The sequence below is a fragment of the Mauremys reevesii genome, linkage group 1 (assembly GCF_016161935.1).
Source record: "Mauremys reevesii isolate NIE-2019 linkage group 1, ASM1616193v1, whole genome shotgun sequence".
Lineage (NCBI taxonomy): Eukaryota > Metazoa > Chordata > Testudines > Geoemydidae > Mauremys > Mauremys reevesii.
Genome location: NC_052623.1, coordinates 170,453,733 through 170,476,641, shown reverse-complemented (window position 1 = coordinate 170,476,641; position 22,909 = coordinate 170,453,733). Strand labels below are relative to the sequence as shown.

Sequence of the window (22,909 nt, the reverse complement as noted above, 5' to 3'; positions counted from 1 at the left end):
TTTCATATTTTTCCTTTTCAGTTTTTAAACACAATTTGTTGAACTTTTCATTAATCAAGTCCCAGTCCCCGTCCGTCCGTCCCCCGTTTCCCCCCATTTCTAAACTTGTAATTTCTAAACTTGTTGTATTCTATTAGGAGTTTACTCTTCCATGGGTTAGGAGTTCATTGTTAGCAGAGGCCCTGATTCAGGACAGCATTTAAGCATATGCTTAATTTTAAGCCCAGTTTAAGTCCTATTGAAGTTAAACACATGCTCCCCTGGATCTTAAGTGCCTTCCTGGAAATGGCTTTCACTTGGGATTTGAGAGTACACTATGCTTTGTACCTCCTGTGACAATTCACTTTAGAGAGAGGTATGGGAACATCTTGCAGAGCGAAGCCCTTGGGTTCTCTGTTATGCTATCCTGAATTTTCAGAGTGAATTGATCTGAGCTGACTTCCACCCTTCAGCAAAAAAGATTTTCAGATTCTCTCTTGGCTTTTAACTGTATGCACTGTTAGTTGAAAAGTGCAGTGTTTACAAAGGAGTAACTATATGCTGAAAAGCAGTTGTATGCACTATTTTAATTTCTATTAAGTAACTGATGACAAATTTTATCAATTTTATTTTTTCTCCCTTAAACTCTTAAGTAAAGAACAATCCCATCACACTAAGAATATTTATTTTCATATACAAAATAATGCAAGACAACCCGTCCGGAATGCAATGTTTTTGCTACTGTATAAAATTCCTAGAATATCATTAAATTGTCATTAGTGGAGTGAGTATATGTTGTGTGATCAGTGCAACACATATATGATAAAAGGGAAGTAAAGAGGTTGTCTCTCACACAGTCTTTAAACTTACCTTGCAATTACAAAGAGTACACAACTGACTCCAAGGCAGGCTAGGAGGACATACATCCAAATATCAGGAGAAAGAGGGTTGAGAAAGGAGAAAACACCAGGATTTGTGCCATTGGGTTTCCGGTACAAAATACTGATCCCCAGCGTCATGAAGGGTTTTGAAAAGTCGATTACTTTCTCCCTTACATAGGTGATAGTGAGAGGAGCAACCGCCAGATCGGCTTTCTGGGAACACAAATTGGAAAATATTCTCATTTTCTTTGCATTCAACAAGCATATTTTTATTCCTTCCACCTTTTCCCATGGGTATTAAACAAGCTAAAACAAACATGTCTAGTTTTGCCTAGAAGCTGAACTGTAATTGAGTGTAAAATAAAAATTCTTGGTTTTCTTATTAAAGGTCATTGTGGGCAGAAAACTACTTCAGAAGAGCTATAGTAATTTGAGTATGACTGAAACAGTTTACATCAAGAAATTGTGGCAAAACAGTGTATTATTAGGACGTTACCAGAAGCAGAATGGACATGTCTGAAATATTGTTCATGGGAAGTGAGCACCCAAACAAATCAAAGCTTTTCCTTGTCTTTGCAGACACCAAGATCCTTTGATGCAACCATATGGGAACCTTTCCAATGGATAGGGTAGGGCATGATTTGCAGAGCCTGCAGGGGGGCTCAGCACCACTCATGAACTGCAGAGCAGTGAAATGCAGCGGCTCCCTGCCTACTGTTGTGCAGGGGAGATTGGGTCTACTGCTATGGAGATTTAACTATCATTGCTGCAGAGTAAGGGCCCAGGTGCTGGGTGAACTACTGTAGTCTCAGGGCTGTCATAGTAGCCATGGATCAGGTCTACAGTGTGGGGTAATGTATTTCTTCCCTCCTAGAATACCCCAGCACCGGGGGGGAAGGATTTCTCCCCAAAATGCAGACCCTAAGTGCTTGTCTTTGTTCAAGGGCTTTTCTGCTCTGTGAAAATGGCTAGTCCTCCTGTTAATGTAAACACTTCATTTGACTTGGCTTCTTATAAACTATCTTAGGTTAAAGTAGAATAAAGACAGAACAATTCATTCTTACATGATCTATGAGTTCTTTGACCATCCCATTCCACTCTCCTTTGTCATTCTGGGCTCCATATTTACCATCAGAAACTAGTTTGACCTCATAGATGAAGCCTAAAATATTTGACAGTTCCTTCAACAAATCCAGGCAATATCCTTCGAATCTGTCATTTCCATACAAGGGCTTATCAGACTTTTTGTACATAACATAGGGATCTTCCTATAGAATAAACACATCAAATATGTAACAATAGAAATGAGGTACATTTCAGATAATCTCCGTTTATACATTACACAAATAGTTGGATGATTTACTACAATTGTATAGGTGCAACAAATTTACTATGTCCATTAAAAGTCATCTTAGATATGTTAGTAAATTGCCCAAATCAATCAGCTATAAATGTACTGTGTCTGAGTTTCATGGGATCTGAGGGCCTGTTACTCCCATTGGCTTTAATTAGAGTTGTTGGTGCTCAGCACCCAAAATCAGGCCCAAGATCTATACTATATAATGTGCCATGTTAAGGGATGGGTAAGGATACTGCAGTAGTACAATAAATACTAGGCCAAGAATCATAAAATAAGCCTAAAAATTGACTTTCTAAATAAAACAAACCTTAAAAAGTATGAAATAATATAGCCATCGACTGGAATATATTCATGGGAGAGAATAAAAAAATAGCATAGGTAGAGTGGTTTTGTGCACATGGTATTTCCTTTTCAGCTCTGTGCAAGGCAGGTTTCTGTAGTTTTAACCTAAAGCGCAGGGCTCCTGGCAGTGGAAAGTCAGCAGAGAGGGAGTTGTGGCACAAGGAATCTCAACTTCCCTTTCTCCAGGGAACCCAGAACCAGCCAGCACAGCCAGGGCCGCCCAGAGGATTCAGGGGGCCTGGGGCAAAGCAATTTCAGGGGCTCCTTCCATAAAAAAAATGGCAATACTATACAATACTGTATTCTTGTGGGGACCCCTGCAGGGCCCGGGGGAAATTGCCCCACTTGCTCTTCCCCCCCCCACCCCCACGGGCAGCCCTGGGAAAAATAAACCTTCTGCATCTTGGCACAAACCCAGTTTTGAGAAAACTTCTTTACAAGGTATCACTGGTTCTCAGCATCAGCTAGTGCTAAAAGGCACTAAAGCTCATTAAAAGGGTTGGACAAATATTTTCCGTCAAAACATTTTTTGGATTGAAAACTAGGGTTTTTTAAAAAGCAGAAAAAAATAACAGACAATGTCTGCTTTCCTTCAAAATTTGTTGTGGTTTTTTTAATTGAAAAGCTGAAATTAGTCTGCCAAAACATGAATATAGTTTGGGGTTTCAGAATTGTATGGCCAAATATTTGCTGCTTGCTGTGTTTGATTGTTTAAAGAAACAAAAAAAAAATTCTGCTTAAAAAAATCCAAAACTTTGAACCACCTCAGCTTGTGACCAAACGCCTTAGCCCATCCAGTCAGAGATTTTTCCAGGTTTCTGATACTCTGCTGGCTTCTTTGACTCATATCTGTCTCCATAACTTTGGGTTCATTTAGCTTAGAACATAAAAACGGCCATACTGGGTCAAACCAAAGGTCCATCCAGCCCAGTATCCTGTCTACCAACAATGGCCAATGCCAAGTGCCCCAGAGGGAGTGAACCTAACAGGTAATGATCAAGTGATCTCTCTCCTGCCATCCATCTCCACCCTCTGACAAACAGAGGCTAAGGACACCATTCCTTACCCATCCTGGCTAATAGTCATTAATGGACTTAACCTCCATGCATTTATCTGTTTCCTAGAGACTGGCTCCATGGGGTCCCTCTCAAACTGGAGACAGTTACTGTGGGTTTGTCTTTAGTATAGCTTATGTACATACTCCACGAACTGAGCATTTGAGCTTGTCCAGAATCTGGGATGAGCCTATGTTGTGAAAACTGAAATGCTCAAAATAGCACATGCATGTGAATGGACACAGGGTGCTAAAATTAAATTAACCTAGGGGTTCTCAAACTGGGGGTTTGTAACCCCTCAAGGGGTTACAAGGTTATTACTAGGGGTCATGAGCTGTCAGCCTCCACCTCAAACCCCGCTTTGCCTCCAGTATTTATAATAGTGTTAAATATATAAAAAAATGTTTTCAATTTATAAGGGGGGGCGGTCCACACACACAGGTTTGCTATGCGAAAGGGGTCACCAGTACAAAAGTTTAAGAACCACTGAATTAACCCTTCTAAAGCCTCAGGGAATGCCGGGGAGGTGGGTCTCCCTTGGTAGGGTTGAGAAGGAGGTAGGTGGTGTAGGATATTGCTTTTCCCATGTGATCCCTCTCCCAGTGGCTAATTTTAAATGAAGCTACCCTCCCCTGACATGAATCTCCCTATGGCACTGAAATTAAATAGAGACTATAACTTGGCATTTGAGAAGTGAAAGGGATGGTAGCCCTAATGGAAAAGCTAACAGCTTGGCTCTTCTGCAAGCCTCAAACTGCTGAATGAGCTTTAGGGTAGGGAAGGCTGTGCCTCCCAAACAGCCTGGCCCTGCCCCCTATCCGACCCCCACCCACTTCCTGCCCCCCAACTGCCCGCCCCCCTCGGAATCCCTGACCCATTCTACTCCTTGTCCCCTCACCGTCCCCCAGAGACCCCCCCCAACCACCACCCCGGGACCCCACCCCTGCTCCCTGTCCCCTGACTGCCCCGACCCATATCCACCCCCGTGCTGAGTCCTGACAGACCCCTGGAATGCCCACAATCCAACCCCCCCATTCCCTGTCCCCTGACCACTCCCCCCAACCTCTGCCCCTCCCTGTCCCCTGACTGTCCCCGGGACTCCCTGCCCCTTATCCAACCCCCCAGCCCCGGCCCCTTACCCCTGGCTCCCTGCTCACCCGGAGCCTCAGCGCACCGCATCCAGGAGCGTCCCTGAACAGTGCTGCAGCGTGGCTCTGGCAGGGCTCCTGAGCTCCTCCCCACTCAGAGCTGTGTGGTAAGGGGGTGGGGCTGCGAGCTCCAGCGGGGCCTGAGGTCCCTCTGCTTGGCGTGGAGCTTGCAGCCCCACCCCCTTACCACGTGGCTCTGAGTGGGGAGGAGGTCAGGAGCCACGCTGCAGCTGTTCAGGGACGCTCCTGGATGCGCTGAGGCTCCAGGAGAGGGGTGGAGGCGGGGTCGGGCTGGGGAGGGAGCCTTGGCCATTCTTGTGGGGGCCCCTGCGGAGCCCGGGGCCTGGGGCAAATTGCCCCACTTGCCCCCCTCTCTGGGCAGCCCTGAGCACAGCCCAAGTAGCAGCAGCACTGACCAGGAAGGCAGGGATCAGGGTGGCTGGAGGATACACAATTCAACATGTCCTCCCCACTGTAACTTCCATTAGACATCGGTGAGGATGTACCATTATCTGTCTCTTCACTCTGCACTATAAGCTGCTCTTCTCGTCCAACCTTGTTTGTAGTGAGAAGTCAAAACATGTATATGCTGACTATAAAAGTTACTATTTGGGTGTGTGAAATTTTCTTGGTTGAAAGAAATACAAATTGTTTCTTCAAAGTACAGAGATAAGCTAAACATAATTTGGAAATGTGACTATTTTAGTGTATAGATGGATAGTGGGCAGTTTGATTCTGTGACTATATGCAAATAATATGCTGGGCTAGAAACATGGGGTGATTTGTCAAACCATGTATTGGTACAGGGAACCACAAAAGATGAAGTACAGAATTTAGGCTGAAAAGGAAGGCTTCATATAAATATGTAAAACAATGTAAGCAATGTATGATCTGTTCTACACTATGGATAATAATAACAACACTGTGCAGCAGGACTTACCAAAATGGTAGTGACTATGAGTGTTCGGTTAGCCAGTGAATCGGTGATATTGGTAGATCTGTCTTTATTGCTGTCAGTCATATTAAGGCCACTATTTGAGTTCCAAACCCCAATCTGCGCAGAACAAAGTAGATAAATGGCTGCTAAGCCTCACAGATTGCATTCAGTGAAATTATGTATAATTTTGCATAAATGTGCATTATAGTTCACAGTCCAAAAAAAGAACATTGATACCATACATCACTATGATAGACTAAAACACCAGCAGTATGAAATGTTTCAGGAACAAACCGGTTGTAATTCTAAATAAGGGAACATCATCAAAGGGTTGATTGTCGTATTTAAATCATTAGGAACACACTGCTATTTCAAAAGCAGGTTGAAATGAATTAACCATAAGAGTATAAGTTATGTCAATATAGCTGTGCATTTGCCCATTTACTACAAAAGTGGAACGTGTTGACTTTGTTTCCTCCTAAAAATGTCAAATGTCTATTTTCATGAAATTGTTTCGTTTTGTAAATGGTAAAGTTGAAACATATGGAAAGACCTTTCCTTTCCAAGACAACAGATTAAAAGCGTGGATAAATATGCTGAAACAGATTGATGGATTCACTGGCCTTTTACTTCTGCTCTGAACCTGCTGAAGGCATAAATGATTATTCCAGTCACTTCTTGACTACTGATATGACAGAACCATCAAGGTGATGCCACTTCACCTCTGATCAGTGTTTGTCAGTAAATGCAAAAGACTAAAGGAGAATGTAGGTTTAGATTCCTTTCCAATCCCCACAATAAGTAGTAACTCCAGCATTTAGGGCCTGATCCAGAGCCCAATATAGGCAAGAGGGAGGCTTTCACTGATGTCAATGGATTTGGATCAGTATCTTTACAGTGGTGCAAATTACAAAAGTAAAGTTAATTTATTCAGATAAATATCAACTTTACATATATTCGAATTTAAATCATCTCAAGATTTTATTTCCAAATCCTTCTGGTATTAATGTCCTTTAAAATAAAGTTGTATAGATTTGGAAATTGGGCAATAATAACTGACCCCACACAAGTTTTCATGCATAAGTTTTCCTCCTGAAAAAATGTTGTGCCTCCAAATAGGCGTAATTAAAAATGCTACTTGCCTAACTTTGCACAAGGCCCCAGTTCAGCAAAGTATTTAAGCACGTCTAACTAAACACATGAGTAGTCCCATTCACTTCAATGGGGCTGTACATGTGCCTAAAGTTAGACATGTGCTCAAGTACCTTGCTGAATAGGGGCCTAAGTGCCCAGCTCTGCAATATGTTGAGTGCTCTTAAATCCTGCTGAAGTCACTTAGCACCTCACAGGACAACTGGCACATTGAAGAATCAGGCTGAATATGAGAACCACTGTTCTGTATGGGCCTGATCCTGCTAGGTGTCGAATGTCTCCTACAAGAAGCGAATGCCCAGATCCACAAAGGGACATAAGCGTTCCAATGCTAAAAATCACAATGCCCAACTTTTAGGTGCTTAGAAAAATCACAGGAACAACACTGCGATCCACAAAGCCTGAGTTAGGTGGCTAGGCTCCCTATACAATGAATGGGGAAAGATAGGGGCCTTAAACTGTCATCCACAAAAGCCATCACACTAGTCAGCTTCCTGCTAGCCAATGGCAGATGCTGACTGGAACAGGGCGGGGGTATGTCCAGGGGCGGCTCTAGGTATTTTGCTGCCCCAAGCACGGCAGGCAGGCTGCCTTCGGCGGCTTGCCTGCGGGAGGGCCCCGGTCCCACAGATTCGGTGGCACACCTGCAGGAGGTCCGCCGAAGCCGCGGGACCAGCGGACCCTCCGCAGGCATGCCGCTGAAGGCAGCCTGCCTGCTGCCCTCGCGGTGACTGGCAGAGCGCCCCTCGTGGCTTACCGCCCCAGGCATGTGCTTGGCGTGCTGGTGCCTGGAGCCGCCCCTGGGTATTTCTTAAGCTCTGCCCCTGTCTCTGCTTGCACTCCACAACTGGGAAGCCTCTTCTGGAGTCAAGTGACTTAGAAGCCAAAGGCGTTTCTTGTGAGATGGAGCTAGGCATCTGTCTGTCTCCACACAAGGCAGCTTGGGGGTGAGGAGGGGGAGCATTTCAAAACCTTTAGCCCAGTGGTTAGGGTACCCCCTGGGATGTAGGAGCCCCCCTGTTCAATTCTCCCCTCTCCTTGATGAGGAGAAGGGAGTTGAACAGGAACCTGCCACCTCTCTGGGTGGGTCTCTCTCCGCTTTAACATTCTCTCCCCACCACCAGATCAGGCCAAACAAGCAAGCCAGGCACTCCTCTGCCTACCTTTCCCCCCAGTCTGTGGATTGCATTTGGGCTTAGGTGGGTGATTAGTGCCTGGGTGCCTACAGCGGGGCTGCAGTGTGCATGCCTAGAGGCAGAAACATAGCCCCCTAGGGAATATTTACAGCAGAAATGTAGGTGCTAAATGAGTCTAGGTGCCTACAGAGTTAGGTGGCAGCTGAGCAGGAGTTTTGTGTATAGCAGAGGAGCCTAAACTTGGGACTTAGGTGCCTAAATATGGGATTTAGGCATGTAAGTACCTTTGTGGATCTGGGCCTATGTGCCCTCAATTTTTATTGGATTGAATATGTCACTTCAACGGGAACTGACTTCAGTGGGGATTGAAGGCACTGAGCATTTCCAGGATTGGCCCTGAAGTGACATCTGAATACAGCAATTTGAAAATGGAGCTTTTCATTATCTATCTATTGTTAGACACTCATGATGAAATGACACATGCAGAAGATGTTTAGAGAGTATTCAGTATCTTTCTATGCCAATAGAAAACTTGATGAATGAAGCATGATATGCCTTAGACCAAATTAATGCAAAAAATGCACAAAATGAGCAGATTCCCTGTACCAACATTCTAGGCTTTTGCAAGGTTAGAAAAAGAATCTTGCCAAGTTAACTGTCAAAACCGGAAATACAGAATCAAAATATCTGTTACTGAGGAATGATACATTTTACAAAGCTCACCACAGGTTTTACTTTAATTGCATGGAAAGATTTTCTTCTTAACCTGAGCTAATGAAACAATATCCTTCACTCTGAGGAGCAAAATCAATATGAAAATGGTATATAAGCCATCTGCATTAAACTGCCAATTTAAATATGATCAATACCCACATAATCCACATTCACTGATTTGTTAAAACAGTCTGGAATGATGTCAAACATCACCTACCATCTTAGGCTAGAAGAGTTAACCAATTTACCTTGGATTTAAAGAGACAGGGCCAGCTGTGGGTCTGGTCCATTCAGTATACATATATTTTAAATTGAAACTTTGTGAAAGGTAGCAGATTGATGGCTTTGGGGACTGGCATACTCCATCCTCAGAACAGCATGCTTCATCAAACTGGTCTGCCAGTGCATTTCAACCGTATCCTGGAGGGACCAGCTTTCAGTGCCTCCCTGCTGAGATTGCCAACAAGGCTGCCAGATCAGACCAAGACTGAAACTGCTGACCTGCTTTACATATTGTACACCTCCATCAGCTGGCTGTCAGATGGTCAGTCACTACTGACTCAGGCGGGATTAGTTCAGATTATTAACTGAGGCAGGGACTGTCTTTCCTTGTCCAGAACCAAGAACAATGAGGCACTGCTCCCGATTGGGGTTTTGGGGATTTCTATTATATAAATATTACAATAACAATTATATCATTCAATCTATCTATGGCTGAAAGCCCCAGGATCCCATTGTCAATTTCTTTAGCTAACCATTTCTCCTTCTATGGAATTTTTAATTGGGATAACGTTGTTCATGATTCCTTCCCCTCCCCATACAGACACACACATGTCTTTTAGATTTCTTTTGCTTCCAGAAGGAGATCAATTTGGGATTATTGATCTGAAAAGTATTTATATACGTGACGTGTTGGGCATTATCAGTTTAGTTAATCTGGGGCCGTGATAAATGGCTAGTTTCTTTTAATTTGTTTTGGGGGCAGTGTGCATTAATCAAAAGCTATTCTGCTCAGCGTTGCTGACTTCCTGACACACTGGTGTGCTTGAAATAGCTGGCAATGAGGAAGAGCAGAACGGTCATATAGAACAAGGAATAGTACAGTCAGTGTATATGCAATACATCAAGATGGCCACTGTACATTAAAATTAAAGGAATGACACTGTAGGTCAGTCTTGATACTAACAATGAAAAAGGTCAGAAGGGCATTGGATGAATGAGGCCAAGGTATTACATCACCATGGTGAATCTGGAGGGGTTTATTGCAGTTTAGTGACAAATTCAAGACCTATAATATGCCCTTCTCAACGAGTCTGTGTTCTGAACCAATTGTAATTTGGTTTAAATTAATTCAACGTAACATGAAATGCCTTAGAGTCAAAAGCTAGATTGGTTCAATAAGCTTCTGTATGTCAGGTAGGATGATCTATCCACTAGTAATGAGGAAAATAGAATCCGTTGTGCCTTAGCCTGATTCACTGAAGATTAAAACAAGGTTATTAAGTATGTGTTTTATTAGATTAGAAAAAGAGTGCTATAGGACACTGTCAGCTACTCTAGAGTAGAGTGCCAAAAAAAAAAGTATTTTTAAATTGGGGGAAAAAAAGTTTAACATTTTTAAAGATGTATGCAAAATATAATAGTTATTATTTTACAGAGCATTTTTAAAATCTGTATATCCCAAGCACTTTACAAAGGTGGGTAAGAGATTATTATCCCCCTTGTATAGAGGTAGAAAACTAGATTCACAGAAGGCTAAAGGCTTTCTTATCAGAGGTGCTGAGCACCTGTAGTGCCTTCCACTTCAGTTGGAGCTATGGGTGCTCAGCACTTCTGAGAATCAGGCCTTGTAAGTGACTTGCCTATGGCCACTCAGTGAGTCCACAGCAGACCTAAGAATAAAACTTGGTTCTTCTGATTCTCAGTCTGGTGCCTTTTCTATTGGTCCAAGCATCCCACATATGTTAAAAGAAAGCATGAGATGCCTGGAATTAGTTGGACAGTTTATAAACAAGCCTGCTTCCAGTTTACATGTGTTATTGAATGTCTGAATTGCCCACTAATCTTATTGTATGCCAGGATCTAATGTAGTAGTCAAAACTTAAGTAGATACTAGAAAAATTATTCCTGGCACACACTTTGTGGGAGTGTCAATAAGCCACACACTTAGCACAGCACCCACCATTAATGCTGTTAAAGGCACTGATACTTGAAACCCCACTTTAATGAGTAAGGTAGAGGAACAGCTGTGAAGGTGTCTGCTTTTTAATGCCACTATTCAAAGGAGGAAGAGGGCCAACCCTTGAGAATTAAAAAAAAAATATTAGGGAAAAATATTTAATCCATCAGAGGCCTCTTTACAATTTGTAAGTACTAGAGTACATATCCTGAGTAGGAATGGAATTCATTCTATCACAGAAAAGCACACTCTGAGATAGAATATTGTCTCTAAACTGCAATCTGAGATCCATTTGTCAAAACCCAAAGGATGAGTTTTAAGACCCAACCTGAAGGTTTCTTGCATCACCTGTCTGTGTACAAACCTTCTTCCACACTTTATATAAATGCTTAGAAACCTCGCCAGCAGCCTTGGTAAAGAGAAAAATAAACAGAATGCTTCATTAAAGATGAAAAGTGAAACCAGTCTAGAGAGCTGGGTGCTAGTAGTTATGTCTCAATTAACTCTCAGATGATTATTCAGAATCAAAATGGAAATCCACTGAGCCAAATATTTTAAGTGGGAGGAGAAACAAAGTTGTTTTTAGTTGACATTAAGCACTGAACTCTGTAAATCAAGAACTCTAACTTTTTCATAATTTACACCTCCCGTCTCCCCCCCCTTTCCCTCCCACCATGAGCCCTTTCCTCTCTAGCTGGAGCACAGGGAGCCCTGTTGAGCACAGTTCCTTGGTGCACAGGGTGCATGAAGCCCCTGAGTGGGTGTTTGGTATCCTACCCTCTACACCACAGCAGAACTGTGCTGGTTCCAATAAATTCAGAGACTTCTGCATCCTTCATTTTTGCCAGTAGTAATTAGATCTAGCTGACAATATGACACTTGAGATAACAGCAGTAGCTTTGCCTCTGTTGTTATAGATTGGAGCCTAAATGGAATCTTCTGGGATTAGGTGCTTTTTCTTACCCTTGTGTATTAAATAAGGAAAGAGAGGTAGGTTCTTTAGTATCTTCCAAATCTGCTAGCCTACAAATGTGGATTATTTGCTTTTGTTTTATTTAACAAAAAGAAGGTCCAGATAGGTGTCCAATCTGCATCCTCAGGACAACTGGTAAACAACAATATAAGGGAGACAAGACCTTTTCACATAGATTATTTCTGAAGTATAGCTTTGCAATTTACAAGACTCTAAAGCATGTCCTGATGGAATGTGATTTTGCTTGACCTTTGATTGAGTGTAATACCAAATTCAGAAGCTTATCCCAAAGAACACTGTTTAATCGCAACAGACTAGACCACATAGAATTTCATTTTTCATAAGTAGCATAACCATTTTAGTGCAACTATGAGTAATTAGGGATGGAGTGAAAACATAATTGATTGGCTCATCTTCAATAATTAAACAATTTTTAGTATTTCAGCACATTTTGAGAATATTACTTAAGTTCCTTAACCCCCCCCCCCACCTCCTTAATACACAATCATTAAAAAGTGCACAATAGATATCTAACTTGGCTAAACTAAACCTCTGGACATTAAAAAAAATCACTTTCTTTAAAATACAGATGCTGTTCTTTACAAGGCACACCGGTTTATTGTTTGATGGTACCTACATAAAAGTTCGTTCAACTAGCGCCATTAATTTTGTGGGGAGTTATAAAAATTATAAGATTGAGTTGACATTTAAACTTATATTTATAGGATGTGAGTTGACACAGTGAGGCCTGGGAGGAGCAAAACCTCATGGGAGGAGCAAAAGAAAATATATTTTCACTTAAGATAATGACTGCCATTTCCAGATTCCTATTCAGTACCCAGATATGTAAGATAATATGAATTGCAAAAGCCAAAAATCTTTTCTCAGTATCCATGTAGGAGACTGAGGGAAGGGTGACCTGTCTCCTTCCCACCCGACGCCAACACCCGCTGCCCTCCTGGAAGGATCTAGGGAGGTGAGTTTTATTTAACAAGAGTCCAAGAAACTTTAATGGAAGTTTGTCTCATTAACCACAGCCTTTTGGGCTTTCTGAGTGGGAGGGCATCCCAAACTAACTTAAAGGGCAGCTTTTCCAATCACTCTCAGAGCCCCAAAATGTGTCCCAAGGCATGGCTCTTACTTCAGAGCCTGGGTGGGTGGGGAAAAAAGGGGGTTCCTTTGCAGAGTCTCTCTTATAATTTCTTATGAGGTGACTCACCCTGCAGCTAGCTGTGGTGCCCAAAGCTGACTCCCTTGCAGCTTCTCAGAGTCAGTCTTTGTCCCATCCTCCACCCCCACCTCCCAAACTGCTTCAGCTGTCTTATAAGGAATCAGCTGCTTGAGATGTCTTCCCTGCACTGGTCTCTCTGGTTAGCTCATTTAGCAAGCCTGCTCCAGACTTCGTCTCTGCAGGACAGCTCCCTCACTCCTTGGCTCTCTGCCTTTGAGTGGGTCTGTCGGGGCACTCACTGTGTGGCTTTCCATCTTCGTGCACATTCTGGTGGTTCTTGTTAGCATGATGGTCTATATGAAAATGAAAGGGCTGTAAGGCGAGGTATCAACGGTGATCTGGGCATTGTCTGGAGCCATTGGAGTCCTGTGTGGTCAGTGATGAGAAGAAGGTGGATCCCAAACAGATGATAGAGCAGAACTTTCTCCACCAAGTGTGTTGCTAGGCATTCCTTCGGGGATCGAATACCACATTTCATAGTCCAGGAGTTTCCTGCTCATATACAGAATAGGGTGTTCCTAGCCATGGAACTTCTGGGGCAGTACCACTTCCAGGGCCCAATATGAAGCACCCATGTGTAAAATAAATTCTTTTGAAAAATTAGGGCTACACACTACAGGTTTGTTACAGAGAATCTCTTTAACTTCTCTGAATCCCAGTCACTCTGGGGGGACCAAGTGACCTGCCGAGAAGCTATTTTTTAATGAGATCATTGAGGGGAGCTGCTAGTGAGGAAAACTCAGGCACAAATCACCTATAATACTCTGCCAACCCAAGGAATGCCCAAACTTGTTTGTTTTATTCTCAGAATGGGTGTGTTGGCTAGAGCTTCCACTTTGTTGACCAAGGGTTGTACTTTACCGTTTCCTGCTAGATCAGTGGTTCTCAAACTTTTGTACTGGTGACCCCTTTCACATAGCAAGCCTCTGAGTGTGACCCCCCACCCCCTTATAATTTTTTTATATATTTAACACCATTATAAATGCTGGAGGCAAAGTGGAGTTTGGGGTGGAGGCTGACAGCTCGTGACCCCCCATGTAATAACCTTGTGACCCCCTGAGGGGTCCCGACCCCCAGTTTGAGAACCACTGTGCTAGATACTCTAAGTAGGTGGTCTCCTGCTTCCCTTAAGTGTATTTCTTTGGGTTTACAGTTAAATTGGCATCTCGTAGGGCAGGAGTTGGCAACCTTCGGCACGCAGCCCATCAGGGTAATCCGCTGGCAGGCCGTGAGACATTTTGTTTATGTTCACCTTCCACAGATATGGCCCCCTGTGGCTCCCAGTGGCCACGGTTCACTGTTCCCGGCCAATGGGGGGCTGCGGGAAGCAGCAGCCAGCACATCCCTGCAGCCCATGCTGCTTCCTGCAGTTCCCATTGTCCAGGAACAGTGAACCGCGGCCACTGGAAGCTGCGGGGGGCCGTGCCTGTGGACGATCAACATAAACAAAATGTCTCTTGGCCCGCCAGCAGATTACCCTGATGGGCTATGTGCCGAAGGTTGCCGACCCCTGCTGTAGGCTCTGAATGATGGCAGCTAAGTCTCTGAGGTGAGTTGGCCAGTTGCAACTATAGACTACCACATCATCCAGGTAGGCTGCTGCATAGGTCTAATGTGGCCATAACACCTTGTCTATGGGCTTGGCTACACTTGAAAGTTGCAGCGCTGGGAGTTACAGCGCCAGTCATGCAGCTGTGCAGGAACAGCGCTGGTGTGTGGCCACACTCACAGCTACCAGCACTGGTGTGTGGCCGCATTTGCAGCGCTGTTGGGAGTGCTGCATTATGGGCAGCTATCCCAGCATTCAAGTGGCAACAACGTGCTTTTCAAAAGAGGGGGGTGGAGGAGGGTGTACTGTGACAGGGAGCGGGGAAGATAGAGAGAGTGGATTTTTGGAGCCAACACTGTGTGTTAGCTTCCTGGATTGAAAAATCACAAAATGTTCGCGAACCCTTAGTCTTAATTGCAAACAGCCTGCATCTAATGCTGTTTCTCTGTCAAGCAAACATTCACTCCCTGCCTCTCATTTGATCGTTCACAGCCAGGTACAGATAGCTCCTGTTTGCTGTGATCAGTGTTTGTTTTTTTAGATAAGCAGTTCAACGGAGCTCCGATTGGAGTTCACAACAAAACAAAGAGAGGCTGCATAACAAAACAAAGAGAGTAATTTAGTTAAAAGCATTCTGGGATATCTCCTTATTCCCTGGAGGCCAATAAAAGCGCTGGTGTGTGTCCACACTTGATGAGCAGCGCTGGATCACCAGCGCTGCAATCGCTACACCCCAACCTGACCAGGTGTACAGCCAGCGCCTGAGCCAGGGAGTTGCAGCGCTGGATGTGCCTTGCAGGTGTGGACGGTTACTAATTGCAGCGCTGGAAAGCCTCTACCAGCGCTGCAACTTGCAAGTGTAGCCAAGCCCTATTAGTGTTCGAAAGTAGCCAGGGTGCTGTGTAACCTGAAGGCAGTATTAATGAACTGAAACAGGCCTACACTGGTCAAGAAGGCAATCGTGGCATGGAAACTGGGGGAGAACAGGATCTGTCAAAAACCATTAGTGAAATCTAATGTAGAAATGTATCAGGCTTTGCTGAGCCCATTGAGCACATCACAATTCAGGGCATAAGGTATACGTTGAAGTCAGGGATCACGTTTATCTGGTGGAAGTCTATGCAGAATCGAATGGTCCCATCTGCTTTAGTGACAAGGACCACATTGGATTACACCAGGGACTTTGATGTTTCAATTATGCCTAGCTTAAACATCTCCTGGACCTCCTGTATTAAATGGGATTTTAACCCTTTCAGGATAGGTACATTTAGCAAGCCTGCTCAGGCTTTAGCTGGGTTTTATCTGAATGTAGTGGTTGACTAGCAAGATTTGTCTTGGAAATGGGTAAAGTACGTCCTAGTATGCCCACCCCAGGCCTCTAATTGACCTCTTTGGTCAGTGGACAACCCATTACCAAGTTGGATCCCTTTGACCCCTACTGCAACTAGTTCTGGGAGCTGGGAACTCCTCATCTCTTTCTGGATGGATGAAGAGATATTCTGCACCCTCCAAGGTCACAGCAGATTTACATGGTAGATATTCTGTACCCTCCAAGGTCACAGCAGATTTACATGGTAGATCTCCTGTGGCCTTTGTCAGTCTGGGTAGTAAACCTTGTAATCAGCTGGCCCAACACATAGAGGACCTCATAGGGGCCCTGAAATTTGGATAGGAGTTTGCTCTCTGAGCTTGGAAGAAATAGGACAACTTGGTTGCCAGGCTGGAATAACCTCATCCTAGCTTCCTTATTATACTGCCAGGCCTGGCTCTATTGGGACTGGAATAGGTTGGCCCTGGCAAAATGACCAAGGCACTCCAGTCTCTCTTTCATTTGTAGGACATAGTGGAGGACATAAGTGGGTAGGCTGAGTTTCCCATGACTTTTTGACCAGATTTAAGATACCCTGGGGTTGTCTTCCATTGAGAATTTCAAAAGGGGAGAAGCCAGTAGATGCCTGTGGAACTTCTGTGTGCCACAAATAAAAGGTACAGCAGCAACTGATCCCAATCTCTGGTTTCTGTCCCAATGGACTTTCTTAGCATCAACTTAAGAGTCTGATTAAACCATTCAAGTAGGCCATTGGTCTGAGGATGGTAGAACCAAGATCCAGAGTCAAACCTTTAAGGGGAACAAGACCCCCATGATAATTTCTGAAGGAAGGACTACCCTGGAAAAAATCTGCAGTAGCTCCTGCACAAGGGTGGAAGTTATAGGGTTCTGCAAGAGAGCAGCTTCTGGTTACTTTGTGGCATAGTTGATGAGTATGAAATAAATGTGACCCCAGGCACTTTTCTCAAGAGGGCCTCTGATGTCAATCCCTACCTTATCCTGTTACAAGGAGGGATATTAAGGGTGCCTGACCTCATTCCTTAGGGGCTGCCTTCTGTCAATCTGTGCAGGACAATAAAAATCCACTACTTCCTAAAATATACTCAGCCAAAAGAATTGGGCCAGTAGTTTTCCAAATGTCTTTGCCTTACCCAGATATTCAGTCATCAGGACAGAGCGTGCTAGTCTCAACAGTTTTTGATGAGCTGGTTTGAGAACCAGGAGTTGGACCCTGGGCTCTTCCATGTGAGGTTGTTTCTTCACCCAGTCCAGAATTTCATTATGTAACTTGAAATGGGGAAACTGTTGGGTAATAGTGTTCTTAGGTGGCTTCCCCACTGATCACAGCTACCTTGTTGAAACATTCTTGGAGGGTCTGAACTTCATCCTGAGCAGTGATGAAGTCAAAGGTGTCATCTAGTTTAAGGGTTTCTGACTCACTTTGGGGCAGAGTGTGATGGGGGTCTATTGGGAAGTCTGTTCCAGGGGGTCCTCTTCTCGGGATACACTCTCTCCAGGCCCCAGGGGTACAGCCCCAGCACAGACCCAAGTCTTACTGGGCCCTTGAGAGTTGCCTGGGGTAAGGGGCATTGAGTTTCTATTCAGGAGCATGGGGAGGTGTACGCTAATCGTGACCCAAGATTACAGGCCAAGGATGGTGCTCCACTACATCCATCTGGAGACACCCTATGTAGTCAGTTACTTGTAAGATAATAGGAACAGTCGGATAAGTGCATCTTTCCCATGTATGTAGAAGATTTGGACAGTTCGGTTGGATTAGAAAGCTTTGGGCAGGAACAAATCTTGGTGCTGGTGCAGGAGCATTTGCCCAAAGCCAGAGTCCATCAGCCCATCTATGAGGTGTAGTCTAACTTGATGGGAACCAAGAAGGGTCTTTTGACATCCCTCTTTGGCAGGTATGAGGTCTTGCCCTGTTGGCCAAAGTGACACCCTAAATAATCACACTCCAGGAGGGGGCACTTTCACTGCATGTGTCCCAACTGCCCACACTAATAACATATGATCACACCCTCTTGAAAGGTAGATGAAGTCCACTCTGGTGCCTGGAGCGCCATCCACTTGAGATCCCCAGGAAGGTAGGGGCTCTGCCCATCAAGGGGGCCAAGTAGTGTGGGTACCTCCATGTTCCAGGGGTGCTGAAACCTAGTGCAGCTCCAATGACTCTTGAGTTACCGTGGGGAAGCAGGAAGGGGTGGTGGTCCCAAGGCCTGGGGCCTCTGCCTCCGAAAAGCTTTCTGTCATCTCCATGGCCTCTGCAATGGTTGCTGGGCGGAACCAATGGACCCAGGCTTTTACTGCTACTGGGAGAGTTTTTAAGTACTGTTCCAAAACAATGCTGTATATGACATTGCCCGTGGCCTTGGTTTCTGATGTCAGCCAGCCAAATTTCAGAGCTGTTGTGCGATAGCCCATGGGCTGCCTCCTTTTGGAAATGTTTCCTCTTGAAACTTCCTATGATAGATCACTGGTGAGAGTCCAAAACAATCCAATATGGCAGCCTTCAGGCTTTATCTGCACATAGGGCCCTGTAAACAGTCTGGACCCACCTGGTTAGATAAGGGGCAAGCTGGATGGTCCCGGAGCTCCTCTCTTAGCCAGTGGTGGCCACCCACTCAAATCTTGTCAGGAAGATTTTGAGGTGGAGTTAGTCAGTTTGGTTAGGGTGGGCCCTGGGAGAGCCTCAGCAAAGAGCACCCTCATGGGAGTGCTCAGTGAATCTTGCATGAACAGCCTGGCCACCTTGGCTTGGAACTGCCGATTCTATTCCTGTTTGGCCAGCTGGGCCTTCTCCATGCACTGATGAGGGATGGGGGGTTGTAAGGCCTCCTAGAACTGATGATTTCACTCCTTCTCTATCTTTTGCTGCTATATTATTAATTGCAATATTTCCTTTCTGGCTTCTCTTGGGAAAGAGGAGATCAAGTCCCTATTCAGACACTAAATGTAGGAGGGTGAGGGAGAGATGGACTGTCTCTTTCCCCTAGCCCTACCACCTTTCCTCTCACAATGATCTGGGGAGGTGGTTTCCTTTCATAAGAGTGCAAGAAACATTAATGAAAGACTGTTTCATCAACACACGGCTCATTTGGGCTCCTTTCTGGAGGGAGGGGTGCCAAATAAACTTAAAAGGGAAATTCCCCAATCACTCACAGAGTCCCAAAATTGTGTCTCAGGGAATGGCTCTTACCTCAGAGCCTGGGTGAGGGGGAAAAAAGTGGTTCCTTCACAAAGTCTCTCTTATCAGTTCTTATGAGGCAACTCACTCCAGGTCTAGTTTGTAGCTGCTCTGCCCAAAGCTTGACTCTCCAGCAGCCTCTCCGAGTCAGTCTTCCTCCTCTTCCCCATAAGAGCTACTTAGCTTCCTTATAAAGAATCAGCTACCAGGTGCCTCCTATTGGCTCATTTAGCTAGCCTGCTCCAGGCTTTAATCTTCTGCAGGGCAGCTTCTTTGCCCCCTCTTGCTCCTTTGCTCTCTCCCAATCTGTGTTTCAACTTTAACCCAAACAATTTAAAAACTAGAACGAGCTTTTTTCAACCATAGGAAAGGTAGGTCAAAAGGAATGGGCTTCGAGATATCACTGTCAAATTAGGTTTTCATCCCCTTGGTTCATGAGGTCAACCTTTCAGTAAGCACAGTCCCACTGACTGTACTGTATGGCTCACAGTTTGAACACAGTTAGTTACCTTTTCTGTTCCTTCCTCCTTGAGACTAATAATGTCCAAATCAAAATCCTTTCTTAAGCCGTCTGTTTTGTTGAAGGTAATGCGCCCTGTCAAACCATCCCACCGTGCCTAGGGACAAATGAAAAAACACACTTCAGTTTAATGTTTAGCAACAATTATTCTAAAGCCATCAAAAATGTTACACTTATTAGCGCACCAGATGGCTGTCCCCTTGCTGGGCCCATAAAAAGGGGTGGGGCCAAACCTGTCCCCCACTACACCCTGCCAAGCAGACTGAATGATGTGGAGAAAATCACCAGGGGAGTTTTCCTTCCCCGGAGCACTCCCCCACCCCCCATGTGTTTTAGTGTGGCACATTGTGATCGGGACGTCAGCTGTGATAGTCTGTAAAATGTTGCTGAAGCCTCATTCCCTTCCTTACCAGAATCGGTGGGGTTCATTAGCTGAACCAACTAACCATCCAAAGTTGCCAGAGCATCCAAAGTTGCTGATTTTGGTTTTCCTCTTTAAAAGTGACACTCATGTCACCCCTGCCAAATCCACTACAGGAGCCCGATGCACAGAATCTCCAATTTCACCTAGCACTGGTAACTTGTGAAGGGCTTTCATCACTCACTGTTTTGACTGTTGAACAGATTGTGGTTAAATCTTGTCTAGAACCAAGGGATTTGGGTCCTAATGCCCTTAGATGCCTCTGAAAATCTCAGCCTAAATAACTTTGTTCAGATCATTTTCTGGAGGACTACGTTCATAACTAATATACATGCAGCTGCAGTGGTCACCGAGGAAGGGGTTTTGTTTGTTTGTTTGTTTGTAAAACATGAGACATATCTTATTTATAATTAAAATAATGCTCTTCAAATTGCGACCCCAATTCTGCTTCCATGGATGTCCGTGGCACAATTCCCATTGACTTCAGTGGAAGCAGGAGCAGGCTTTCACGGAGGCTGGCAAAAAGCCAGTTACACTCAAGTCTTTAATACAAGATTTAAATGGGGCATAGATGGTGCATCAGAGTTTGCATAGACTCTCTGGATCAAGGTGCATTTTTAACATAATTAAATAAAATGCATTTGCACAATTCCCTTTAAGCTTTAATATCAGGGAAGAAATTAAACGGGGACATTTGTTGTATATCACAGTATATTCAGCTAGAGTTATTGTATATAACAGTATATAGTAGATACAACCAAGGATAATTCTGAATTGTGGTTGTCAATTCTCTGTTCTAAAACAACCTCTAATGAAGTATAAGATTGGTACATCTTGTGTTCTTTTCCAATATAAACCAAAGATTTGCACCTTTTAAAATTAGACCCATATGCCATATTGCCTGCGAATTTTGGTCCGACCGCTGAATCTTATCAACTAGAGAGAAGGATTTGATGGATTTTAAACTGAAAACAATTTTTGTAATCTATTTTTAGAGACCCCCCAGATTAGATTAATTTCTTCAAGAGTACAAGGAAGATATAAATTATGACATAGCTTCCACATACATGCCAGCCTTATAATTATTAAATTACAGGCTTTTCTGCTATGCTTTTCTTTTTTTTCTTCATTTGATTTATCTTAGGTGGCTTTTAAAAAAAGATGCATAATAAAATCAACAAATATAAATTACAGAGTAGTGTAACCACTTCTTGTTTAATCTGCACATAGTTCTGAATCTTCAGGGATTAATCTCAGACACAGGTTTGCCATTACCATGTATCACAAGCAAATCTGCTATGGTTAGAGCTTGTCTCTAAATGTTATGGAAGTAGAGTGGGATTTTCGAAAATGACAGGAATTTAGGAGCACAAGCTGCCCATTCAGCAGGGCTTGTTTTCCTAAATCACGCAGGAGTATATGAAAATCCCACCCATAAACAATTAAACATTTTTCTGAATATGCAGCTCATATTTTGATTTGGTGATGTAAGATACTAAAATGTGCATCTGAGAAGGTACATGTTGACGCATTTTGTTTTATGAGACCAGTTCAATTTCTTCTTCTGACATGATCACCATCACTAGTTGTAATGATGGATCTTGTCTAAATGATCATATTTTTTAGACAGTGATTTGCCACTAACAATTCGCATTCGTCATCACTGTATCACATACATCACTCCTCCATTAAACGTATTATGGTCTTGAATAAAAGAACTACCAGTAAAATTTTCAAAAGTGACTTAGCAGCCTAAATCTCATTGAAAAATCAATGTGACTTCAGTTATTTCTGAAAGGAGGATTTAGGATCCTAAATCATTTAGGTGCTTTTGAATGTACATAATTCCATTTCTGTCTGCAAAGATACTGTAAGAATAAAAATGGGGTATTTCCAGACAGTCATATCATAACCTTTTTTTAATGCCCTGAATGCTCTATAAAATTACAGAAAGCCTTCCTCAAAAACTATGGCAGGATATGGGCCAAAGACTACCCACTTAGGTTCAAATCTTGGTCCTTTTGAAGTCAAATCTCACACCGGCTTCAAGATATGCTCAGGGAAGCTCTATGGCCTATGCTACAGGAGGTTGTTTTTAGAAATGGTCAGACTAGATAATTACAGTGGTTCCTTCTGGCCCTATAAACGAAGAATAAGACGAGAATTTGGCCCCTAAAATGAAATATGCCAGTTCCAAGAAAGAATAGTCTATATTCACTTCTAGGGAATGATCAGGTAACTCCAGGATGTTGGAGCATATTAGGTATCATGTGGTCAGGCAAATGACGGAAAATCAGTTACACAGTTCTCAAATGTAATTAACTAACAGAAATGAAGCAGAACTTTCATTACAGTTAGGATGACCAGATGTCCTGATTTTATAGGAACAGTCCTGATATTTGGGGCTTTGTCTTATGTAGGCACCTATTAACCCCCACCCCCTGTCCTGATTTTTCACATATGCTGTCTGGTCACCCTAAGTGCAGTTAGAATTCACATAACTGTGTAACAGTGCAGCAAGATTTCATGCTTTTATATGCAAGATTTATAGCAATTTTAATGTTTCTAGTGTCATTCCATGTTAAGTGTTACAAGGTATAATAAAAGTGAATCAGAACCTAATCAGGCAACTCATCAAAAGAAATTGCTTTTTTTGCACTTTGTCCTTGCTTTTGACTCCAGTAGAAGTTAGGGCACAATTTAAAACGCTGATGTATATTATCTTCCACGTTATTTTGATTGCTTTGAGTATGGCTGGAGCTTAATTAAAAATACTCAATTTCATTAATTTGTGTTTGCAGTATCC

The 22,909-nt window shown here is 43.6% G+C and overlaps 1 protein-coding gene across 2 annotated transcripts in view; it reads right to left on the bottom strand.

Moving 5' to 3' along the window:
- The window catches only part of GRIK1 (glutamate ionotropic receptor kainate type subunit 1), a 244,174-nt gene that overhangs the window by 38,392 nt on the left and 182,873 nt on the right, over positions 1 to 22,909 (bottom strand). Inside the window, exons 8-12 of one of the 2 annotated variants that reach the window (XM_039520738.1) lie at positions 19,672 to 19,779; positions 11,248 to 11,292; positions 5,706 to 5,819; positions 1,925 to 2,128; positions 850 to 1,073 (exon numbers count right to left, since the gene is read on the bottom strand). In XM_039520738.1, coding sequence (XP_039376672.1) covers positions 850 to 1,073; positions 1,925 to 2,128; positions 5,706 to 5,819; positions 11,248 to 11,292; positions 19,672 to 19,779 — 695 coding nt within the window. The remainder of the gene's footprint in view (positions 1 to 849; positions 1,074 to 1,924; positions 2,129 to 5,705; positions 5,820 to 11,247; positions 11,293 to 19,671; positions 19,780 to 22,909) is intronic. The other variant, XM_039520739.1, reaches the window with a different exon arrangement.